The sequence below is a fragment of the Tachysurus fulvidraco genome, chromosome 13 (genome assembly GCF_022655615.1).
Source record: "Tachysurus fulvidraco isolate hzauxx_2018 chromosome 13, HZAU_PFXX_2.0, whole genome shotgun sequence".
Lineage (NCBI taxonomy): Eukaryota > Metazoa > Chordata > Actinopteri > Siluriformes > Bagridae > Tachysurus > Tachysurus fulvidraco.
In genome coordinates, this window is record NC_062530.1 from 29,346,206 (window position 1) to 29,373,107 (window position 26,902).

Below are 26,902 nucleotides of genomic sequence, written 5' to 3' on the forward strand. Positions count from 1 at the left end.
TCTTATTATCAGAGTTGTAGCGCAATATTAATGCAAACAATCTATTGAATACTAAATAAAAATAACATTTATTGATTTCATCTTTGTCTTGTGAATATTTGTTTATTAATGACTGCATTGGACACACTTTAGAGAATGCACACATACATGAACTGATTTGATTCGAGACTGGCATCATTACATCATGCATAAAAGTTTGGTGTCCACTTTTGCCATTTTAAATAATACCATAACTTTTGGCTTACTGTGTAGTCATATAATATATAATATAAAACTCTTCTTGTTTTAAATTCTCACTGAGGGCTAAAACCCCCTAAAGATGAAACCCTAGAACCGCCCCTGATATATAGTATTATTGGTGAGAAGTGAAATTAAGATTTTATTAAACAAATCTTATCTAAGTTATTTTTGTTCAAAGATAATGTTTAATTTCATATAAAATAAATAAAATAGTTCATGCATCTCACCTTAGCTCAGATGTCTGACAAAATCAAATATTTAAACTGTTATTTCTATAGTAAAAATCTCTGGCTTCGATCGTGATGTCTGTTACTTACACCTGCAGTTTCTGTCAGTTCTCATGGTTATCACACAGGACAGAAGACAGGTTGTCGGGGGGGGGGGGCGCTGTTGAGCAGCCAATAGAGTAAGACGTGCGATTTGAGACTCCTGCAGAGTTTATGGTAATTGTTATTTTATATCGCAATTTGGATTACCTTTTTGATATATTCACCCCTGGGATATTGTGTTAAAGCCTTTTTTCACCACTTGGACATAATATCATGGCTGGTAAAACAGCAAAAACCCGTGCCACCACGACCCAACAACTGAGGCCTGCTACACAGGTAGCGACCCCGGACCCTGGGGCTCTGTCTTCACCCCGCAGCTCCACCTCTCCCAGGGAAGTCACCAGGGTAATTGATGCGGAGTCCCTGAAGCGAGAACTGCTAATCTCTTTAAAGCAAGACATTGCTGAGATTTTTAAGACCGAACTTCGTGCGGCACTGGGTGATGATTTGTCCACAATTAGAGCTGACCTACAGTCAGTAAAAACACAGTTGGTGAACGATAAGGCCGCTTCAGACGCAGAGTTGGCCGCACTCAGAGGTACAGTGGGAGAAATGGGGGATTCTCTCTCTGTCTGTACTGATGATGTAGCAGAGCTTAAAAACAAACTTGCACATTTAACCGCGGAGTTTGTTTCACTGCAAAATAAGTGTGAGGACCTCGAATCTCGGTCGCGACGAAATAATATTAGGATAGTCGGGATTCCTGAGGATACCGTCATTAACCATACAGTTGTCTCTACCCTACTTAAGGAAACTTTTAAACTTGATGAAACACCGCTGATAGACCAAGCACATAGAACCTCTCAGCCGAAGCCCAAACAAGGTGAGCGACCGCGCACTGTTATTGCCAGGTTTCACTATTATAGCGACTGTGAGAATGTTCTACGGCATGCCAGAGAGAGACGACAAGAGGCTGTGGGTGAAATAAAGATGTCCGTTTTCCCCGACCACACGGCCAAGGTGGCCCGGGATCGAGCTGCATTTAATGAGGTCAGGAGGCAATTGCGCGGCCTGGAAGGGGTTCGTTATGGTCTTTTCTTTCCGGCTCGTTTGCGGATTACATATAAAGGCGTGGAAAAAGACTTTGTCTCTGCAGAAGAGGCCAAGAAGTATATAAAAACGATGAACATTGGGTAGTGTTTCAGTTTGCAGTAAAACGGCAATATCGGTGTGTGTTTACTTCCTGTTTATATTATGGGGTTTACATTAATAATATTGCCTAATGTTCAGTTTTAAGACTCTGCGGGAGTTATCTATCTCTCTACTGCAGCTTAGTCTCAGGCTATTCTCCGAGTTGATGTCACAATCCCGTGGCATCAATGTTTTTTTCTCTTGTTCTTGTATAGTTGTCTTTTTTTTCTTCTTTTCTTTCTCTCTTTTCCCTTTTTTTTACTCTTTCTTTCTTTCTTTCTTTTTTTCGGGGTGTGTATATGTTCATGGGTGTGGGTGTGTGTGTGTGTGTGGGGGGGGGGGGGGTCCTGGCCATTTGGTACTATTCATGTGCACTTAAATGAGTACTGTTAAGTCGAATTCTGGTAATCCTGGTGTAGGCCCATCTGTTCGTTTCACTAGCTGGAATATACGTGGCATGAGTAGCCCATCTAAACGTGGTAAAATTTTTAGCCATTTGAAACGGCTTAATTCCGACATAGTGTTTTTGCAAGAAACTCATCTCAAATCTAAAGATCATTATAGGCTGCAGGTTTCTTGGATAGGGCATGTCTTTCATTCTAACTTTAACTCTAAATCAAGAGGAGTTGCTATCTTGATCAATAAAAATATTCAGTTTCTACCTACTGATGTTATTGCTGATAAAAATGGCAGATATCTTATGGTTGTAGGCATGTTAATGCAAACAAAGGTGCTGCTGGTAAATATCTATGCACCTAACTTTGATGATGTTGAATTCGCCAACAGATTACTTAGTAGCATACCTCATTTAAATTCTCATTTATTGATTTTTGGAGGTGATTTGAATTGTGTACTTGACCCAGTGCTAGATAGATCTGGTTCACGACCAATATCTCAGTCAGCTATGTCAAAATCCTTTTCTGACTTTATGAATCAGAATGGGTTGGTTGACCCTTGGAGAGTTCGTAACCCTTTAACTAAAAAATTCTCCTTTTTCTCTCAGGTTCACCAGTCATACTCAAGAATAGATTATTTCTTCATAGATAACAGCTTGAATTCATCTGTTACTGCCGTTGATTATTCAAGTATTTTAATATCAGATCACGCACCACTATTTCTGGATATTCAGCTGTCCACACAGAGATCTACTCCCCCCCTTTGGAGATTTAATTCTCTATTGTTGGCAGATAACAAATTTTGTGAATTTCTGTCCACTTCTATTGATGAGTTTCTCCTTTTCAATCAGAACGAACTTACATCATCGTCTTTACTTTGGGAGTCACTGAAGGCTTTCCTTAGGGGGCAGATTATTTCATACTCTTCACATTATAATAAAAAACATAAGACCAAGCTTACAGAACTCACTTCTGCCATTGGTATCCTTGACCAAGAATGCACATCCAATCCCTCTCCAGAACTGTTTAAGAAACGTCTTAACCTTAAGACAGAATTTGATTTGATCTCCACTAAGGAAGTAGAGCGATTGTTATTACAGACACGCGGCACTTACTATGAACATGGGGATAAAGCGAATCGACTATTGGCTCACCAATTGAAACGTCAATCTGCCTCACGTTTGATACCTAAAATTAATAATAATGTTAATGTAATTGTTCCAGACCCGGTAGAAATTAATGCCACGTTCAAATCATTTTATACCTCTTTGTATAAATCCGAATTTCCGGATGATATTGATATTATGAATCAGTTTTTGGACAATCTTGAAAACCCTACCATTGATTCTGACCATGTACAAGAACTAGATGCCCCACTCTCCCTTGAAGAAATAAAATTCTCAATTAAAGCGATGCAGTCCAATAAAGCCCCGGGACCTGATGGGTATCCTGTTGAGTTCTTTAAAAAATTTGTTAATAAATTAGCACCTCTACTTTTGTCAGTGTTTAATGAATCCTTGGGAAATGGTTTGCTCCCAACTACTATGACCCAAGCTTCGATAGCTCTTCTTTTGAAGAGTGACAAAGATCCAACTTTGTGTGGTTCCTATAGGCCTCTATCTTTGTTAAATGCTGATGTTAAAGTTCTGCAAAAACTATAGCTCTGCACTTAGAGAGAGTGTTGCCCAGCATTATTTCTGAGGAGCAAAACGGTTTTATTAAGGGACGTCATTTATTTTTTAATACTCACACTCTTTTAAATATTATTCATACTGTACATTCCGAAACGGTACCTGAGATTGTGATTTCAATGGATGCCGAAAAAGCATTTGATAGGGTAGAGTGGGAGTATTTATTTGCTGTATTAAAAAAAATTTGGTTTTGGTAATAAGTTTATTGGTTGGGTGAAATTACTTTATACATCACCTCAAGCCAGCATTCAAACAAACAATGTGCGTTCAGAGTATTTCCCATTAAAAAGTGGGACACGTCAGGGTTGCCCTCTCTCTCCATCTTTATTTGCCTTGGCCATTGAACCATTGGCCATTTCATTACGATCCTCTACTTTATTTAAAGGCGTCACTAGGAACGGCATCGAACACAGACTATCATTGTATGCAGATGATTTGTTGCTCTATGTATCAGACCCTGTGTCTGGTCTACCTGGTATCTTGTCCACTCTTGATACATTCAGCTCCTTTTCTGGATATAAATTAAATTTTCAGAAGAGTGAATGCTATCCAATTAACACAACTGCTTTGCAACTTAAGCATCTGGACATGCCCTTCAAAATCAGTCCCGCTGGATTTAGATATCTTGGTATTAATGTGACACGTACATTTTCAGGTCTTTTTTCTGCAAACTTTACTCCACTCGTAACTAAGATGAAGTCTGACCTTCAGAGATGGAATAGTCTGCCTTTGTCTCTGATTGGGAAGATTAATGCTATAAAAATGAATGTTCTGCCTAAATTTCTTTTTTTATTTCTAACAATCCCATTGTTCTTACCTAAACATTTCTTTGACTCATTAGATAAAACGATTAATGCTTTCATTTGGTCCGGGGGATGTCCCAGGGTGCGTAAGTCATTACTCCAGAGATGTAAGTCTATCGGTGGTCTGGCACTACCAAATTTTCAGTTTTATTACTGGGCAGCACACATCCATAAGATATGGTGCTGGGTTGAGTTACCTCATTTAGCATGGTGTAAGTTAGAAGCCCAGTCATGTTCTTCCTCATCCTCTATACTCTTCTCTTCCAATAAAAATTTTTTGTATGTTAAAAGTTCTGTTGTGTTTAATACTCTAAAAATCTGGTATCAATTTAGGAAACGTTTCAAGTTTGTAACTGCTTCTCCTTTAGGTCCATTATGTAGCAATCATCTTTTCCCCCCTTCGTGTCTGGATTCTTTTTTCTTAGTGTGGTATAGTAAAGGTATACACTGTCTTCTTGACTTATATTCAGAGGGACTTTTTCACAGTTTTGCTAATTTGTCGTCATTGTATGGGCTACCTGCCAGCCACCTCTTTAGATATTTTCAAGTTAGGCATTTTGTTCAAAAATTTTTTCCTGGCTTTCCCTCAGCACCACCTCTCCAACACTGGGAAGGTTTGCTTACGTATAAATCACAAGGAAAAGGTGCTGTTTCTGAGATTTATAAACATATTCTGGATTTCTGTGACCAAACTACCTCCAAAAAGGCTGCTTGGGAAGGAGAGCTGGGACTTCAGCTTGGGGACAGGTGGTGGGATAGTGTTGTGAATGGCTTTGGTAATGTTTCGTGTGCCCGTCTCGCACTTATCCAGTTTAAGGTCATTTATAGGGTGCATTTTTCTAAATATAGATTGTCTCAAATTTACCCAGATGTCGAGGACAAATGTGACAGATGCTCTAACGCACAATGCCACCTGAGTCACATGTTTTTCTTCTGTCCACAACTATATAATTATTGGTCGGGTTATTTCAGCACGATGTCCACTATTCTGGGAGTACATTTGCAGCCCTGCCCATTGATTCTGCTTGGACATTCTCTGCCTGAACATTAGGGGGCGTTTTGGCAGTGTTTTCTGTCATGTGGCTTATCTTACTCAGCTGTTTGTCATTGGGTTAATTATTATGTGTATTTATTTCCTAGAACGGCAGAAGCAGAAACAGAAGAGAGAGAAAAAAGAAATAAATATAATAATAATAAGAAGAAGAAGAAGAAGAAGAAGAAGAAGAAGAAGAAGGAGAAGAAGAAGAAGAAGGATAAAAATAAATAAATGAATATATACAATTAAAGTTTTAAATGAATTAAAACCTGTAGTCCCTAGACAGATGGTAATAGTCACCCTAAAAAAGAAACACATTAGAAACACAACACACCATCAATTAAACAAACATCAGACAAATACATGAACATGTACTGTACACACACAATAAACCATCAGGGGGCAACAAGAGCAGGTCAAAAACTAAGCTAATGTTGACAGCTCTGGTTAATAACGAACCACTTCTTTAACTGTATCTTAAATGTACTATACGTTTTCAGGTTTCTGATGTTTATAGGGGTTTAAGGCTCCATTCAGTAGCAGCTCGAACAGAAAAAGCAGTTTGACCAAATACACTTTTAAATAAACCATGAATAATTTTATAAACAAGACATAGATTTGAGAATTTTACTGTTTCCCAGCTGAGTAATCTATATTTTTGTAAATTGGACAATAATGAGAAATGTTTGATTTCTTATCCAGAATTTTTACAGTTCATTTGTAAAGTGATTGAAGTGGTACCACTTCAATCACTTTACAAATGAACTGTAAAAATTTTTGTGACCAAACAGGCAAACAGTAAGAGATATGTGAAAAAATCATAGAGTGCATGTACATTTTTGCTGCCTGTGTAGACAAAGGAATGTGTCTAAATGTAATGTGTCTGTCTGTGTTTTCCCCTTGTTTCTGTCTGCCGTCTCTCCCTGATGTTAATTGTTAACCCCGCCCACCTATCTGTTACCATGGACACTAATTACATTCATTCTCTTCCCCAGGTGTTTTGTCTTAGTCCTTGTCTGTCTCTGTTTTGTGATTGGTTCTCGTTCACCATATATACTCTGTCTGTTCAATGTTGTTGGTCGTTGTTGGTGTGTGCATGTCCATGTTCCCGTTTCCTGTTTGTTCCGCGTTGCCTGCCGGTTTGTTTGTGTTGTGTTTATTAAAAAACCTTAAACTGCATTTGGATCCTCACTCGCCTGTGTCTCACCGTGTCACATCGTGACAGAACGACCAACCCCACATGGATCCAGAACTCCTGTTTTGCCTACGTCAGGAGGACGCCCCAGTTGAGGAGTACACGGAGGTATTCTTGGACCTGTGCAACGAGGTCAACTTCAATGAGAAGGCGCTCAAAGACATTTTTAAGCACGGACTAAGGGAGATCCTGCGGTATTTGATGCCGTCTACCAGAGAAATAAAGACATTCTCGGAGTTCGTCAACTTGGCGTTGCTCCTGGACGGGTCCACGCTGAGCGTGAGCACTGTAGAGACGGAAGCCGGCCGTAAGTATTTTTTGGGGGGGGGCAGCAAGCATCGGGATCCGTGGGCCACAGAGTGGAATCAGCCACGGATGCCCGAATGCTCCACAGTGCCTCCGCCCAGACCAGTCCCGTGCACATCCGTGATTGAGCCAGTTCCCATGGCTACCGTACCGGCGAGCTCGGCTGAGGTCCGTGCTAACCGGCTGGTCTCCAAACTGGCGGATACCCCGATGAGGTCGGCTCGGGCGGCCGGCATCCCTAAGCCGCCAGCTGGACCAGCCGGGTTGCCGGAACCAGCCGGGTCGACGGAACCTGCCGAACCGACCAGGTCGATGGAACCTGCCGAACCTGCTGAGCCGACCGGGTCGACGGAACCGACCAGGTCGATGGAACCTGCCGTATTGACCGGGTCGACGGAACCGACCGGGTCGACGGAACCTGCCGAACCGACTGGGTCGACGGAACCGACCGGGTCGATGGAACCTGCCGAACCTGCCGAGCCGACCGGGTCGACGAAACCGACCGGGTCGACGGAACCTGCTGAACCGACCGGGTCGACGGAACCTGCAGGGTCGACAGAACCTGCCGAGCCGACCGGGTCGACGGAACCGACCGGGTCGACGGAACCTGCTGAACCGACCGGGTCGACGGAACCTGCAGGGTCGACAGAACCTGCCGAACCGACCGGGTCGACGGAACCTGCCGAACCTGCCGAGCCGACCGGGTCGACGGAACCGACCGGGTCGATGGAACCTGCCGAGCCGACCGGATCGACGGAACCGACCGGGTCGATGGAACCTGCCGAGCCGACCGGGTCGACGGAACCGACCGGGTCGACGGAACCTGCCGAGCCGACCGGGTCGACGGAACCTGCCGAGCCGACCGGGTCGACGGAACCGACCGGGTCGACGGAACCTGCCGTGCCGACCGGGTCGACGGAACCGACCGGGTCGACGGAACCTGCCGTGCCGACCGGGTCGACGGAACCGACCGGGTCGACGGAACCTGCCGAGCCGACCGGGTCGACGGAACCGACCGGGTCGACGGAACCTGCCGAGCCGACTGGGTCGACGGAACCGACCGGGTCGATGGAACCTGCCGAACCTGCCGAGCCGACCGGGTCGACGGAACCGACCGAGCTGACGGAACCAGCCGAATCGGCCGGGTCGACCGAAATGACTGAGTCAGAGGACGCGGTCGACATCATGACACCCAAACTACCTGAACTCTCTGCCTGGCCTGAACCTATGCATGTTTCTGTTTCCCTGTGTTTTGTTTCGCTGGACTTGCCAGCCCTTCTACCTCCTGTCCCTGTTCATAGGCCCAAAGCACCACCCTGGCTGCCAACTCCGTTCCGGTCTCTGGCTCCGCCTCCAGCACCACCCTGGTCCCCGGTCCTGCTCTGGTCTCTGGCTCCGCCTCCAGCACCACCCTGGTCTCCGGTCCTGCTCTGGTCTCTGGCTCCGCCTCCAGCACCGCCCTGGTCGCCAGTCCTGCTCTGGTCTCTGGCTCCGCCCCCAGCACCACCCTGGTCTCCTGTCCTGCTCTGGTCTCTGGCTCCGCCTCCAGCACCACCCTGGTCTCCTGTCCTGCTCTGGTCTCTGGCTCCGCCTCCAGCACCACCCTGGTCTCCGGTCCTGCTCTGGTCTCTGGCTCCGCCTCCAGCACCGCCCTGGTCGCCAGTCCTGCTCTGGTCTCTGGCTCCGCCCCCAGCACCACCCTGGTCTCCGGTCCTGCTCTGGTCTCTGGCTCCGCCTCCAGCACCGCCCTGGTCGCCAGTCCTGCTCTGGTCTCTGGCTCCGCCCCCAGCACCACCCTGGTCTCCTGTCCTGCTCTGGTCTCTGGCTCTGCCTCCAGCACCACCCTGGTCTCCGGTCCTGCTCTGGTCTCTGGCTCTGCCTCCAGCACCACCCTGGTCTCCGGTCCTGCTCTGGCCTCCGGCTCCGCCTCCAGCACCACCCTGGTCTCCGGTCCTGCTCTGGCCTCCGGCTCCGCCTCCGGCACCACCCTGGTCTCCGGTCCTGCTCTGGTCTCTGGCTCTGCCTCCGGCACCACCCTGGCCTCCTGTTCTCCCGGCGCCGCCCTGGCCTCCGGCTCTGCCGGCGCCGCCCTGGCCTCCGGCTCTGCCGGCGCCGCCCTGGCCTCCGGCTCTGCCGGCGCCGCCCCGGCCCCCGGCTCGGCTGGCGCCGCCCCGGCCTCCTGCTCGGCGGGCGCCACCACTACACGAACCCGACCCGCCCTCCCACCCTGGTTGCGCCTTCGCTCCACTCGCCTGAACTGGGTTTTGTGGACTTGGGAGCGTCTGGAAGCCGCTCGTAGGGGGGGGGCTCTGTAATGTGTCTGTCTGTGTTTTCCCCTTGTTTCTGTCTGCCGTCTCTCCCTGATGTTAATTGTTAACCCCGCCCACCTATCTGTTACCATGGACACTAATTACATTCATTCTCTTCCCCAGGAAGTCTTAGTCCTTGTCTGTCTCTGTTTTGTGATTGGTTCTCGTTCACCATATATACTCTGTCTGTTCAATGTTGTTGGTCGTTGTTGGTGTGTGCATGTCCATGTTCCCGTTTCCTGTTTGTTCCGCGTTGCCTGCCGGTTTGTTTGTGTTGTGTTTATTAAAAAACCTTAAACTGCATTTGGATCCTCACTCGCCTGTGTCTCACCGTGTCACATCGTGACACTAAAGTTACTGAGGTTGAATTTGATTATATTACAGACCTTTAGTACATGTGATTTAAAAGACAACTTTGAATAAATTAAAGTCCCCAAATATTTGTACTCTGTAGCCTTTACCCTGTATATCTATCCCTATCCCTAATGAGCAAGCGGGAGGCAGCGGCGGCAAGGAAAAACTCCCTGGGATGATATGAGGAAGAAACCTTGAGAGGAACCATACTCAGAAGGAATCCCATCCTTATTTACCTAGACATCTGGAAGAAGATTCCAAAAGAAAGGAAGATTATAATGCATTATGTTTTATTAAGTTTTATTTGCAAAAGTTCAGAAGAACTCTGAATTGCTTTTCTTTTTATGTTCATGTATTCTCCTGTAATAGAATTGATAAGATTAATATTGCTTATTTTGACTGTAAATTAGATGAAAGCTGTTTCTTGTAGGGAAAGCTTAAAAGCCCACTGTTTATTCTACGGGGAGAGAAAGGTTTGGTCATATATAATCACAGCCTGACAGTCACAGGAAGTTAACTGCAACCATATAACCATATATAGAAGTGTTAACCTTGAAGATAAAGAAAAACATTAGTAGCACTCAGAGTCGCCGACGAGAAATGTTTGGGAGACGAGATGTTGGCTGTCGAGAAAGCCCAAGGGGGGCCACACCCGACAGCCAATCCAACTGGCAACAGTAATGATACAGAATGTATAAAAGCTTGCCTTGAATTACATTGTGTGTGCATTCTAGTGTAAACAAGCTCAGTGCATGTTATACTCTGTGTGCATCATAGAACAGATGCAAGCTTACACTTGGAGAGTGTTTCTTGGTTTGTTATAATCTTTGCATGTTAATTACTTTTACTTATTCTAATACTGTTTGATTATTTGAAGGAGATTATATTTGTAATTTTCTTTTTACTTTACATATATTACACACATCCATCTGTATTACACTACTTTTAATAAAAACAAGGCCTCTCATTGTGAGGATCCTGAAAAGACAAGAAGGTCTAAGTCTGCCTCCTTCATTTAAAGATTCAAACAATAGATTAAGTAGAATAACTTGAAGAGGATCCTTTGTTAGAAGACCGACGGACTTTGAAGGACACTTACGTTCAAGGTAAGACCAACTTTGATAGTTGATCTTGTGTTTTCAATACTAACCCGTGCAAACTTGGACACATTCCTTAATGGAATTGTGGAAGGGTTTCCTACGCAATCCGAAAACATGTGTCACTAAGGAACAAATACATCAGTATAAATTACATCAATTATCATCTCCACAGTTTTGAGGGTGTTTAGCTCTAGGCTGTTCTGACTGCACCATAACACCAGCCGCTTCACCTCCTGCTGGTATGCAGACTCGTCGCCATCTTGAATGAGACCGATGAGCGTAGTATCATCTGCAAATTTCAGGAGTTTAACAGTTGGGTCACTTGAAGTGCAGTCATTAGTTTAGAGGGAGAATAGCAGTGTGGAGAGGACACATCCCTGAGGAGTGCCAGTGCTGATTGTCTCAGATGTTTCAGATAGAAGGGGTATAGTGAGCCATAGGAGTTTGGAGTGGAGAATTTCCAGAATTATAGTATTAAAAACCGAAATGGAGTTGACAAACAGAATCCGGGCGTATGTCCCTGGGCAGTTCAGGTGTTGCAGAATGTAATCTAGACAAATGTCGACTGTGTCATTCACTGACTTGTTTGCTCGGTAGGCAAACTGTAGGGGATCCAGCATCTGTTCCGTTACAGTCTTTAGGTGTGCCAAAACCAGCTGTTCAAAGGTCTTCATGACAACAGATTTCAGAGCAACAGGCCTGTAGTCATTCAGTCCAGTGATGGAGGGTTTCTTGGGGACCGGGAGGATTGTGGAGAGTTTAATAGCAGGAGGGGACTTCACACAGCTCCAGTGATCTGTTGAAGATATGGGTGAAGATAGGAGCCAGTTGGTCAGCACATGCTTTGAGACAGGGGGAGACCCTGTCTGGGCAGGGAGCTTTCCTTGTCTTCTGTCTCTGAAAGAGCTGATTCATATAAGACTTATATTTAAATGCATTCATATTTATAGATAATGATAGTATACAGTATGTCAATAGATAATGACTATTATCATCTAGTGCTTGCTAATATTACGAACAGCAGTTATGCTAATTCCTCTCCACTGCTTTCTTTCTACTCATCCCGAGGCATCCAGAAATTGTACAAGCTCCAATTGCCTTCTGTGCCATGAAGATTTTGGACCTTCACTGAGATGAGGCCAGCCACGTAAAGATCCTGAGGCATCTATAGATTTACCCACTCCAATTGGTCTCTGCTATACTAAAGAGGAGACGCCAACTCCATGTGGTACTTAAGGACAACAACCTCCTCATCAATACAACATTTGTCAGTCTGTATATTTATAATTACACCCTCCAGTGTTACCTAAACGAGGATGATTTTCACATTGAGTCTGGTTCCTCTCAAAGTTTTTAATAACCACAATCACCCGAATCACCTCAGACTTGCTCATTTGGGATAAATACGAACACATTATAATATAAGTCTTATATTAATCTTGAACTTTTGTATTATATTAATCTTTGTATTAATTTGTTTCATGTTTATGTTCTGTAAAGCTACTCTGAGACAAGGTCGATTGTTAGAAGCTCTATACAAATACATTTGAATTCGAAACCCTTTTGCAAGTTGTTTACTGTTTGTGGGTTTTACTGTAGTACTTATGTATCATCACATGTTTCTCCTCATCATACAAAAGCCAGTCAAAATCTGACAGCCACTTAGCCTGAATCTTTCTCTTTTGCCAATACACTTTTTGATTCAGTTTTTTCAATTAAGTGGTTTCTGCTCAGGCTGTAATTTTCATTTTTTCGCATCCATTTGCATACAAAGTAAAGGAAAGAAGGAAAACCATTTGATGCATCGATTCTCTTTACACATGTGTAGACGATGAGTTAGTAATAAAAAAGCACGGGGGCCTCTCTCGGCTATAAGACGGTGTACTGTCAAGGCAGTCATTCAAATGAAATCTGTGTTAAACTCATTCTTTGCATCTAACTTTAATCACAGGTGTTTAAAATCAGAAAATTTACTATCCATTGTGTAATAAAACATATTTTTTAGTCACCTTAAATTGGGAAATTTACATTGCATATGCAAGTGATTTACTCGCATTGTGGAGGGTATTATTGACGTAATTTGAATTTCTCTTCTGTTCATTTATATTTTGTTTATATATTTGTTCACTTTATATTTTGTTCATTGATAAAAAATAAATTATTAACATTTCTAATTTTGAAAGCATTCTTATTTTACAGCATTTTTTCACTTTTTTTCTTTAAACTTTTGTACAGTACCATATAATGCTGCATAATGTTTACATATATGGCGAATTTACATATATGTTATACACAGTGTTAAAAATAGTATATAATATTAGAAAATATTCCACAACAGTCGAATCCTACATTATCTCCTATATAAGGTCCACTGTATGATATTTGATACAAGAGTTTCTGAGACCTCTGCAAACACCACATTATCAACACTTTCCTGAAGGTTTTCCTGCATGCAATCTGCTACTTGTTGTTTTGCCCCTTGGGGGATTTATTTATGCTCCTGCAGTCAATAGAAGGCTTTAGACAACATATGGCTGCCATCATGAACTGACCTTCTAGTTATCTGAAGGGACATTTTGCAAACATTATGGTAGAATAGCATTTATGTTGTTACTAATTTTTTAATATTAATATGTTCTTTATTAAAGCAATAAATAATTACTTCTTACTGTATATAGAATGTTATAGTTAACTCGTGTTAAAAATATGCGTATCTAATATGATACAGCAGGTATATAAGATAATTCACGTCAATTATTGTATTGCATTTCATGATTTCATTATTCATACCAAATACCAAATACAGTGTTTTTATTATTTAATTAAACTAATTTGAAATTAAAAGCTTAAAAGACATTTTAGATATTTCCATATTAATGGAATTTTTAGATATTTATATGTAATTTTTGCACGTGACCTAATGATATATAGTGCTATTGTATTTTGTTTGTATAAATGTTTAGTAACACAATTAAATACTTCATAATCATAATCTATTAGTACAAGAACCACACAAGTCCATCTTTGTTTGAACAAATATTTTTTTATATTTTCCTTCCACAAATAAAAATATCATAAAAAAAAGTTCCCGTTTGGTGAAATCAAGCCAAAATATTTTTTTACATGTATTAAGTCCAAATTCAAAACGGACTTTATTTTTGTTCTGAAAATAATTATTTGTAATTTGTTTGCATTTTGTATAAAGACCCAGTAAAAACTTTTGATACTAATTTTCGATATAACAGCCTTTTCAGAGTTAATGGTGCCTTTCCCATTCAACTACAGCAATAATGTGTGCTTTCATATTTTTATTGCACTTAAAACAGCACGAATATTGAAGTTTTTCTCAGAATTAAAGTCGATAAAACAATAGCGGTGACACTATCTGTGGAAGATGCTAACGATGCTAATGTCTGAGGTAAAATTACAGCGGGCTCGAGCACACTGACTAAAAAAGGGAGGAGCTTGTCAATTGGCCAATAGGAACACGCTGCAGCCTGGCGGGGGGGGGGGGGGGCGAAGGAGAAGAAAGAATGATAGATGGCTTCATGTGAAATCAGATACGGTAAAAGATGGAGTCAGTGCGCCCTCTAGTGTAACTATAATGACTAAAATCAACAGTTTTGTTAAATGATAGAATATTACAGCCACATTTAAGTATAATTTCACCTTAATAATTTAACACCACACCCACTATCTGAGAGTCATACAGAGTCAGAAAACACATCAAGTCTGTCTGAGACACTGAACACCACAAGGCACTGTGTTAGGATTTACACATGCAGAGAACACGACATTCAGCTAGAAATTAAACCTTTAAATTATATTTACTTTACTATTCTTTACTGCTCTATAGCTTCAGTGTAATAACAACCCGAGTTTGTATGCTAACAGTGCATGCTAATGTGTCAGCAGGGGAAAATGTCACGCTTAGGGTTGGACAGAGGGCTAAGAACTTAATACCTAAATGATGTGGTAGCCTAGTGGTTAAGGTGGTGGATTACTGATCAGAATATCATAGGCTCAAATCCCAGGACCACCAAGCTGCACTGCTGGGCCCCTGAGCAAGGCCCTTAACCTACAATTGCTCAGTTGTGTAAATTGAAAAAAAAATGTAAGTCACTCTGGATAGCTGTTAGTATAGAAAGTATACTACAGATGAAAGTCTAGATCATGTGTCAAAATGTTAATCAATTAAACCTGAAAGTATCCAGACAGAAATACAAGTAAGATTTGATGTGAATTTTGTTTTTTTTTTTGTTTGCTATTTGTAAAACTTGCCATATTTTAATATTTTACTTAGGTAAGGACACGGACGTTTATCCTCAGGGTTCACACTGCAGTCCTGTGGATTATCCATCTTCCACTGTAACAGATAGTTATACACTATAACGTCTGAGATTAGTATAAGAAGGTCACAAATGATGATGATTTGTCATGAATCTTCAGATTGGATGTGACTGGATGCTGTAGATAAGTGTTAATTTGTTGTCATGCAGGTAGCGGGTGTGAAACCAACAAAGTCAAACCCACTTATGGACATTCCTGTACTTTGGGGAGTTTGCTAATCAGTCACCAGTGTGTAATATTACACCTGATTGGATAAAGGGAGGAAAATGTAATGAGTTGTAATGAGTACTTTAGAAAATCTAAACAAAAATGTAATGAATAAAAATTATTAACAATTATTCAATTCTAATAATATTCAAGTGAAATATCTAAATTTGCCAAGATATACAAGTATATTAACAAAGCACAATTAATCAAGTATTTTCCATTTCAGTAAAGGTTCATTCCTATTGATAGTTGATAGATATTGTAAACAGAATGCATTAAAAAAAAAGTATGTTAAATGGTGTGTATGGAATGTAACGTATTTCTTTCTGTTATATCGGAGCATTATGTACTGTTTGTAACCTCCCCAGGAAAAGCAGATGAAGGAACTTGGCTGAAGTAAATATTATAGACCTTGTTAAATATAATGAATGTGTGATGTAGGGATGTAGTGATGGTCATGTGATGTAGTGATGGTCATGTGATGTAGGGATGGTCATGTGAGGTAGTGATGTAGGGATGAACCTTCTCACTTCCTTTACAGACCCTGATGATGTCACGGCCTCGCACACTGGATGTTAAAGAAACATGACTGAAGCTTTTTTAAATGATCATGAAGAACAGAATAAATGCGTGTTAAACCCGTTATTAGAATAGTATCCCGTGACAAGACCTAAAACGGATTTAACGCTTGGGTTTTTTTTGGTCAGTTTTTTAAGGGGTCAGTTTTCTGTGCATGGCAGGAGGGGAGGAGGGAGAGAGATACACAGAGAGAGAGAGAGAGAGAGAGAGAGAGAGAGAGAGAGAGAGAGAGAGAGAGAGAGAGAGAGAGAGAGAGAGACACAGACACACAGACAGACAGAGAGAGAGAGAGAGAGAGAGAGAGAGAGAGACACAGAGAGAAGGGGGGAGGGAGAGAGAGAGAGAGAGACACACAGAGAGAGAGACACACACACAGACACACAGCCAGACAGAGAGAGAGAGAGAGAGAGACACAGAGAGAAGGGGGGGGGGGGGGGAGGGGGGGGGGGGGGAAGAGAGAGAGAGAGATACACACACAGAGACTGACAGAGAGACACACACAGAGCGAGAGAGAGACACACAAACAGACTGACTAACTGACAGATAGCGAGAGACACAGATACACACAGAAACATATATATATATATATATAGAGAGAGAGTTTTACACACACACACACACACACACACACACACACACACACACACACACACACACACACACACACACACACACACACACACAGATAGAGAGAGAGAGAGAGAGAGAGAGAGAGAGAGAGAGAGAGAGAGAGAGAGAGAGAGAGAGAGAGAGACACAGAGCGCGTGCAAGAGAGAGAGAGAGAGAGACACACACAGACTGACTGACAGATAGCGAGAGACACAGATACACACACACAGAGAAACATAGAGAGAGAGAGAGAGAGAGAGAGAGAGATACACACACACAGAGGGACGGCACAGATAGAGAGAGAGATACACACACACACACAGAGAGAGAGAGAGAGAGAGAGAGAGAGAGAGAGAGAGAGAGAGAGAGAGAGAGAGAGACCAACACACACTCAGAGTGGGAGAGATATAGAGGGAGGGGGAGGGGGGGGGGCAGAACAGAGATACACACACACACACACACACCCACACACACAGATGGGATTCCCGGTTAGCTAATACATGGACACAGGGAAGCGTCGGCTGCTCGGTGTTGTTTTCATCGCTGTGAATTATTAACATAACCGTCAGCCCTTAGAACAGACACCAGCGGGGCAGCGATGCATCTCCACCAGGTGCTGACGGGAGCCGTCAATCCGGGAGACTGCTGTTATTCTGTGGGGAGCGTTAATGACGTCCCGTTCACGGTAGGTAACGATGTCGGTCATGCTAACAGCGCTAAGCTACTTAGCGCTGTTAGCACTGGTATGACTAGCTGGATAGCTCGAGCTTGCTCAGTATGACACGACCACATAGGTGTGTGTGTGTGTGTGTGTGTGTGTGTGTGTGTGTGTGTGTGTGTGTGTGTGTGTGTGTGTGTGTGTTGCACCAATTCGTTCTAAATACATACTGACATTAATCCTATACATTAATAAATAGACCTATGCGTACGGCGTGACGTACAGTATGATGCGTGCGGAATGACGTCCCTGCGTCCACAATGACATTGTCGTCTTCATCATCATCATCATCATCATCATCATCACGAGCTCTTGTGTGTTCAGAATGACATCTAACTGGCCTACACGTGTAGATAAAGAAAGCTGTGTTCAGAATGACGTGTTGACGTGACGTTTGTGTATCCACAATGATGTTTATAAACACGATGCAGTGAACACGACAATACACGTGTACAGAATGACACCTTGCACAAACACACGGCCTGCGATGTTCACATGATGTCTGCTGAGATGGTTGGTGGCATCACTGTGCTGTTGGAGTGACATGTCAGGCTTCAGAAGAACATCTATACATGTTTTGATCCTTCTGTTGGACCTCTGATGAGTTTGGGCTGATGCTCAGAATGATATTCGTGCATTAATGCCTCCATCACACACAGGATCGAGGGATGTGGTGTGTACTGTCGCTTCTCGTGTCTGAACGTTGATCGTACAAGGTGTTAATATGATCTAAAAGAGAAAACCAGCACAGAAGTGTTTAATTCTCACCTCCAACAACCAGGATGCTGTGGCTGTGTTCCAGCAATCTGCCATCTGTCCGCGACCTCGTCATCTCCGGTGAAGTGCGATAGCTCATCAGATGAGGGAACAAGTCGAATAGTGTGGATTTCAGGGGTGAACTGTTCACTGTGAGGGAAAGGGACCACGGGTTTCCCCCAGTGGTCCTGTGTATGTGAGGTACATGGGGTGTGAAATAAAGGTGTCTTACATTTACAGCATTAAACAGACTTACATTTTTATCTAATTTTTATACAACTGAGTAATTGAGGGTTAAGAAGCCTTGCTCAGGGGCTCAGCAGTGGCAGCTTGGTAGACGTAGGAATCGAACTCACAACCTTCCGATTGGTAGCCCAAAACCTTAACCGCTAGGCTACCACATCCCCTCTTCCTCTACACTGTACAGCTCTCTGTCTAAGTGCACTAATGTTGGCTCTACGCCATACCAGAGTGCCATTTATTATTGCTCTTTATACAAGTTCTCTACATGAATGACTTCTTCACTCAAAGTAGTGCACTAAATGTCAGTTGGGAACACTTTGGGCTTCACACTTCCCAATCCCTCTGTAAGTGCACACTATGTAGTGTCTGAAATGATCCCTGTGTAGTTTACAGTGGAGCAGGTTAGGAATCATCTAGGAGGTGAGTACTGGCTTTTATACCCTCTGTAGTGCACTAGGTACATTAGCTATTAGGGATGTACCTCCTTATAAGTGCCCCATATATTGTTTTGTGTTGGAAATAATGCCTTCTGTGTTCAATGTAGTGCGCTATAATCCCCAAGGGACCGGTATAAGATGGTACTGACTTTATTAGGGGAATCCCCTCCCTACGTCACCATAGACAGTGTAGAGTTATTAGTTTATGTCCTTGTTCTGTTTCAGGTCGATTAGGAAGATAAATTGCGCGAAATGTCCTACTGTACATCTTATGCACTACAGTTGTGCACTATATATAGAACAGAACAGGTTTTTGGACGCAGCCCCTTACGTCTTGCTCCACAAGTTACATAGACTTTGTTAAGGTAATATAAAAAATGCAGCAGAGATTTATGGCAATAGAAAGAGGAAGTGAGAGTCGTGTATTACAGAGAGAGAAATATTCCACTGATACACAATGACTCTGTCAGGAATGTTTACTTCCTCTCTCTCACACACACACACACACACACACACACACACACACACACACACACACACACACACACACACACACACAAACTAATAGTTCTGGCCTGTAATTAAATGTCCCATCTGATTAATCATTAATTACATTTAACCTTATGTCTATCGGATCAATGTAATTATATAAAACTATGATCAAACATCCTCCATGTCATCTCTCTCTCTCTCTCTCTCTCTCTGTCTCTCTCTCTGTCTCTCTCTCTCTCTCTCTCTGTCTCTCTTTCTGTCTCTCTCTCTCTCTCTCTCTCTCTCTCTCTCTCTCTCTCTCTCTCTCTCTCTCTCTCTGTCTCTCTCTCTGTCTCTCTCTCTCTCACACACACACACACACACACACACACACACACACACACACACACACACACACACACACACACAGAGCTGTGGGAATATCTGAATCAGTAACTTCTCATTTCCACCTTCCGCCCTAACGAACCTTCCCCCCTACACGGTGTGTGATTTGGGACGTGTCCACATTCGGGACTTGTCTAAAGTTGTCGAATGTGTTTTTTATTCAGTAGAACAAACATGGCTGAGATCCACTCTGTCTGTCTGTGATGTCCGTGTGCTACGTAGCCGGTGTTGGGTGTTATCCAGCTGTGTGCTCTGTATCTCCTGACCTTGTGGGTCAGAGTGTCACGGTTCACCTCCTGAATGGTTCTTTAATCTGCAGTGACACAATCATCTCACTTACACACCGGCTGTTTACACCTCTACACTTCTCTCTGTTCTCTGTTTCTTATCTCTCTATTTCTTCTCCTCTAATTCACTCAAACACTCAGATCAATACTCAGTCAGAATCTACGCCGAATCTCAGACCAAAGGTTTACAGAAATATCTGAGTTCTGCTACGTTTGATCATCACACAACGGTTTTGCTAACAAAGCTTTAAAAAGTGCTATTACAGCTTAAGAGATGTTTATAAAGCGTTTATAAAACAATGCATGAAAACATGGAACCATTCATATGTAGTCAGGTTTACAGTAACGGAATATTTTACACTTGTGCTGTGAGCTAGCAGTTAGACTAGCACGTGCTGTGAGCTAGCAGTTAGACTAGCATGTGCTGTGAGCTAGCAGTTAGACTAGCACGTGCTGTGAGCTAGCAGTTAGACTAGCACGCACTGTGAGCTAGCAGTTAGACTAGCATGTGCCATGAGCTAGCATTCAAACTAGCACGTGCTGTGAGCTAGCAGTTAGACTAGCATGTGCTGTGAGCTAGCAGTTAGACTAGCACGTGCTGTGAGCTAGCAGTTAGACTAGCACGTGCTGTGAGCTAGCAGTTAGACTAAAATGTTCTGTGAGCTAGCAGTTAGACCAGCACGCACTGTGAGCTAGCAGTTAGACTAGCATGTGCTGTGAGCTAGCAGTTAGACTAGCACGTGCTGTGAGCTAGCAGTTAGACAAGCATGTGCTGTGAGCTAGCAGTTAGACTAGCACGTGCTGTGAGCTAGCAGTTAGACAAGCATGTGCTGTGAGCTAGCAGTTAGACTAACACGTGCTGTGAGCTAGCAGTTAGACTAGCACGTGCCGTGAGCTAGCAGTTAGACTAGCACGTGCCGTGAGCTAGCAGTTAGACTAGCACGTGCCGTGAGCTAGCAGTTAGACTAGCATGTGCTGTGAGCTAGCAGTTAGACTAGCACGTGCAGTGAGCTAGCAGTTAGACTAGCACGTGCTGTGAGCTAGCAGTTAGACTAGCACGTGCCGTGAGCTAGCAGTTAGACTAGCACGTGCTGTGAGCTAGCAGTTAGACTAGCACGTGCTGTGAGCTAGCAGTTAGACTAGCACGTGCTGTGAGCTAGCAGTTAGACTAAAATGTTCTGTGAGCTAGCAGTTAGACTAGCACGTGCTGTGAGCTAGCAGTTAGATTAGCACGTGCCGTGAGCTAGCAGTTAGATTAGCACGTGCCGTGAGCTAGCAGTTAGACTAGCACGTGCCGTGAGCTAGCAGTTAGACTAGCACGTGCCGTGAGCTAGCAGTTAGATTAGCACGTGCTGTGAGCTAGCAGTTAGACTAGCACGTGCCGTGAGCTAGCAGTTAGACTAGCACGTGCTGTGAGCTAGCAGTTAGATTAGCACGTGCTGTGAGCTAGCAGTTAGACTAGCACGTGCCGTGAGCTAGCAGTTAGACTAGCACGTGCCGTGAGCTAGCAGTTAGACTAGCACGTGCTGTGAGCTAGCAGTTAGATTAGCACGTGCTGTGAGCTAGCAGTTAGACTAGCATGTGCCGTGAGCTAGCAGTTAGACTAGCACGTGCTGTGAGCTAGCAGTTAGATTAGCACGTGCTGTGAGCTAGCAGTTAGATTAGCACGTGCTGTGAGCTAGCAGTTAGACTAGCACGTGCCGTGAGCTAGCAGTTAGACTAGCACGTGCCGTGAGCTAGCAGTTAGACTAGCACGTGCTGTGAGCTAGCAGTTAGATTAGCACGTGCTGTGAGCTAGCAGTTAGACTAGCATGTGCCGTGAGCTAGCAGTTAGACTAGCACGTGCTGTGAGCTAGCAGTTAGATTAGCACGTGCTGTGAGCTAGCAGTTAGATTAGCACGTGCTGTGAGCTAGCAGTTAGACTAGCACGTGCCGTGAGCTAGCAGTTAGACTAGCACGTGCCGTGAGCTAGCAGTTAGACTAGCACGTGCTGTGAGCTAGCAGTTAGATTAGCACGTGCTGTGAGCTAGCAGTTAGACTAGCATGTGCCGTGAGCTAGCAGTTAGACTAGCACGTGCTGTGAGCTAGCAGTTAGATTAGCACGTGCTGTGAGCTAGCAGTTAGATTAGCACGTGCTGTGAGCTAGCAGTTAGACTAGCACGTGCCGTGAGCTAGCAGTTAGACTAGCACGTGCCGTGAGCTAGCAGTTAGACTAGCACGTGCTGTGAGCTAGCAGTTAGATTAGCACGTGCTGTGAGCTAGCAGTTAGACTAGCATGTGCCGTGAGCTAGCAGTTAGACTAGCACGTGCTGTGAGCTAGCAGTTAGATTAGCACGTGCTGTGAGCTAGCAGTTAGATTAGCACGTGCTGTGAGCTAGCAGTTAGACTAGCACGTGCAGTGAGCTAGCAGTTAGACTAGCACGTGCCGTGAGGTGCTTGGGCTGAATCAGCGAAACTGCAGCTGTCAGACTGATGAGGAAACACTTTTCAAAGCCAAACTCTGTTTCTCTTTCACCACACTCAGCTTTGTGCACTCTGTGATGGATAAAAACTATTTCTAATGTACCCTATATAGTGCGCCGTACCTCCAGCGTCGTCTCCTCCGAAAGTATTGGAACAACGAGGCCGGTTGTTTGGATTTGTATCTCGAACCAAAAGGCTGGATTCTGATTGCAAAAACGTCTTTGTGGTGTTTTACATGACGAGCTGCTATAACATAAGTGAGAAGAGAAACTTACTTCTCTCACAGATATTAAACATAACAATAAACTGTGTGACATTTGGGAAAGTGCTGTTATTGCGTGTGGAGTTCTGCCTTCTCACCCCTGAGGTGTCTGAGACTTCGGTGTACTTCAGGACACAGTGTATTACATGACAGGTCACACTATGTAGTGCGCACACTACAGAGCAGCCTGCTTGTGAATGTGGCACTGCAACATCTGCATAGTGCAGAGTCTCTTGACTCTTTAAGATATATGCTGAAACACACACACACACACACACACACACACACATCCCCCGCTTAGCAACAGAAGTGAGACATTTTCTTTGTCAGTGTTGGTTTGACACCTCACTGCTCCTTCCTGAAGCTACGATAAAGTAGCAGAAAGCAGCAGAACTGCTCTGATCTACACCAGCACTATGTAGGGTTCATAACAATCTTCCTTTACTCACTAGTGCACTACATAGGGTGGAATAGTCAGGACTAGATGTAACCCAGTTACATATAGTGTGCTTGTGCGCGTGTGTGCTTGCGTGTGTGTGTGTGTGTGTGTATGTGTGTGTGTGTGTGTGTGTGCGCGCGCGTGTGTGTGTGTGTGCGTGCGTGCGTGCGTGTGTGTGTGTGTATGTGTGTGGGTGTGTGTGTGTGTGTGCACATGCATTTATTGGCACACAGTGCTTGTGGGAGCTTTCCAACAGATATCAAATAACAGACCTTTTCATGGCAGAGATATTAAGCAGAGAGAGACGACATACAGAGAGACAATGAAGTGAATGTGGTGTGACGGTCATATTCTACGTTCCTCAGTAATACATCTCTCTTCCTCCTCGTTTACTCCTGCATTCTTGTTCTGCGTGTGTGTTGTGGTGTGTGAGTGTGTGGTGTTGTGGTGTGTTGTAGTATTTTGCGGTATGTTGTGGTGTGTGGGTGTGTTGAGGTGTGTGAGTGTGTGTGGTGTGTTGTAGTATTTTGCGGTATGTTGTGGTGTGTGGGTGTGTTGAGGTGTGTGAGTGTGTGTGGTGTGGTGTGTTGTGTGAGTGTGTGTTGTGGTGTGTGAGTGTGTGTGGTGTGTTGTGGTGTGTGAGTGTGTGTGGTGTGGTGTGTTGTGGTATTTTGCGGTATGTTACGGTATGTTGCGGTGTGTGGGTGTGTTGTGGTTTGTTCTGTGTGGTGTGGTGTGGTATTTTGCGGTATGTTGTGGTGTGTGAGTGTGTTGTGGTGTGTGAGTGTGTGTGGTGTGGTGTGTTGTGGTATTTTGCGGTATGTTGCGGTGTGTGAGTCTGTGTGGTGTTGTGGGGTGTTGTGGTGTGTGAGTGTATGTATTATGGTGTGGTTTGTTTTGTTGTGTTGTTTTGTGTTGTGGTGTGTTGTGGTGTGTAGAGTGATCACCTGTTCTAGCTCCTGCTTGATCGTATCGCCCCAGTTATACGGTTCAGTATTGAGCTGCAGGGATGATGTGTGTTTGTAAGTCGACCCAGAGATGATCTTCAGTCTGATCTCCTGATAAGGATCCATGCTTCTCATTTTGTGGGGGGATCTGAATTAATGAACAGTTGGAAGTGTATAAGTGTGTATAAGTGTGTATAAGTGTGTATATGTGTGTATGTGTGTATGTGTGTATGTGTGTATGTGTGTATAAGTGGGTATAAGAGTGTATAAGAGTGTATGAGTGTATAAGAGTGTATAAGAGTGTATAAGAGTGTATAAGAGTGTATAAGAGTGTATAAGAGTGTATAAGTGTGTGTAAGAGTGTGTGTAAGAGTGTGTGTAAGAGTGTGTGTAAGAGTGTGTGTTGTTAGTATAAACACAGTGATGATGTAATAGACCAAAAACAAACATGTAGCCAATGAGCAGAAAGGGGCGTGTCTTGTCAGTATGCGGCAGAGACAGTGTTTAGTGCATGTCTGACATTAGCCGAAAGTGATTGAAACATTGACATGGCGGCTCCCTGCCGTTACCTCTGCCTCGGGTTTGAAGTGTCGAACGTCGTCTTCCGTGTGAAACGGAGCTAAACCTTTCACGCTACAACACACAGTACTACAAACACACATCTGTATTACCATAGTATTACTCATTGTGTTCATCTATTGATAAAAATATACCCTCGGCCAGCTGCCCCAGCAGGTCCCCCCATAATAGTTGCCTGGGTTACGTATGTATGTGGGGCGGAGCTATAAAAACAGGGGTGACACCCATTTGGGTTAGGGGCGTGTTTGTTTTGGTGAGTTCTAATGTCAACATTGGCATTCAAACATCGTGCACCGCACCTTTAAAACGGTTAGGGTTAGTGAGTGGGGAATTACTGGTGGATTACTGGTGGATTACTGATATTACTGGTGGATTACTGGTGGATTACTGATGGATTACTGATATTACTGGTGGATTACTGGTGGATTACTGATGGATTACTGATATTACTGGTGGATTACTGATGGATTACTGATATTACTGGTGGATTACTGATATTATTGATGGATTACTGGTGGATTTTATGTTGTTGAAGAAATCATAAAAGATTCGTTTAGCTTCATCAGTAGCTTGTGTTAACCACAGAACCTTCAGGCTTCAGGACAATGGAACAGGAAATGCTCACAGCTCTCTATAGCAGTATTGTTTGATGTATAGCAATGTTTTACATTTGTGTGTGTGTGTGTGTGTGTGTGTGTGTGTGTGTGTGTGTGTGTGTGTGTGCAGGCTTACGGGTCAGGGTGTGATATTGTGATCTTGGCCAGTGATTTCGAGTGTGTGCAGATTATCCCTGGAGCTCAGCATGGGAACATCCAGGTGGGGTGTGTGGAGTGTTCACACCAACTGGGACGGGTAAGACACACACACACACACACACACACACACACACACACACACACACACACAGATACAGAATATACTATATGAACTGTAAAGGATTAAATACTGGTTATTCGAGTTAATGTGTGAAGGTGTAAATGTTTACTAACTGAATCCCAGATGGAGTTCACTACATCAGATGGAGTTCACTACATCAGATGGAGTTCACTACATGCAGTACAGTCACTGTTTGAGGTGTGTTCTTGTCCTTATTCACACCTGTCATGTTGTTTTTTCAGATTGCTGCATCATATGGAAACACGGTGTGCATTTTCGAGCCGATCTCCACCAACCTGAATAAGAGACACAAGGTTGGTGTCCATAACGATGATGATGATCCATGATACAGTTCATATTTAGTCACCATGATAATTAATAATCAGTCATAGGCCATGAACATGATTAGAGTAATGTAGGTGTGTTCATTATTATTACATGCTCATAACCAACGTGTTTCTCCATGAAGAAATATCATCATAGTGACTTTAACATGTCAGGTTTGTTGTGGAGTTTTATGTGTTTTATTGTTAAATTATAGCAACTAAACTACCAGTGGCAGAAGACGGGACAGTTTTTACTCAATGCCATGACCTACAACCTGGCCTGGGATCCACAAGGTAAGGGAGGGGGGGTGAGGGAGGGATAGAGGGAGGGAGGGAGAGAGAGAGAGAGAGAGAGAGTGTGTGTGTGTGTGTGTGTGTGTGTGTGTGTGTGTGTGTGTGTGTGTGTGTGTGTGTGTTTAACTGTCTGTCTCTCTGTAGGTAATCGTATCCTGGCAGCAACAGAGTGGCTGCAGCTTTGGGCTCCGCCCACTGCAGACACACTGCAAGAGGAAGACGAGGAAGAAAAGTCACACCCCGTCCTGAACGACTGGAAGTGTGTGTGGCAGTGCAAGTGAGTCAGACAGAGTGTGTTAGGGCTCAGTGCATTAATATGACATGTCAAATCTATACAAAATACAAGAAACTACTTACTGTATTTACTGTATGTGTGTTTGTATGTGTGTGTCTGTGTGTCTGTGTGTCTGTGTGTCTGTGTGTCTGTGTGAGTATGCATGTGTGTGTATGTGTGTGTGTCTGTGTGTGTCTGTGTATGTGTCTGTGTGTGTATGTGTGTGTGTGTGTATGTGTCTGTGTCTGTGTGTGTGTGTGTCTGTGTATGTGTGTGTCTGTGTCTGTGTATGTGTGTGTCTGTGTCTGTGTGTGTATGTGTGTGTGTCTGTGTGTGTGTGTGTCTGTTTGTGTGTGTGTCTGTTTGTGTGCGTGTCTGTTTGTGTGCGTGTCTGTGTGTGTGTGTGTGTGTGTGTGTGTGTGTGTGTGTGTGTGTGTGTGTGTGTTTGTCTGTGTGTGTCTGTGTGAGTATGCATGTGTGTTTATGTGTGT

General features: G+C 43.7%; 1 protein-coding gene across 1 annotated transcript; it reads left to right on the forward strand.

The window, feature by feature from the left end:
* The first annotated feature begins 17,054 nt into the window (after positions 1 to 17,054).
* LOC125146159 (dmX-like protein 2) lies at positions 17,055 to 26,459 on the forward strand. The gene is made up of 5 exons (XM_047822064.1): positions 17,055 to 17,319; positions 25,368 to 25,493; positions 25,760 to 25,831; positions 26,059 to 26,137; positions 26,282 to 26,459. Exons 1-5 carry the CDS (start codon positions 17,233 to 17,235, stop codon positions 26,416 to 26,418), a joined length of 501 nt encoding a protein of 166 aa, XP_047678020.1. The 5' UTR covers positions 17,055 to 17,232; the 3' UTR covers positions 26,419 to 26,459.
* The last annotated feature ends 443 nt before the right edge of the window (positions 26,460 to 26,902 follow it).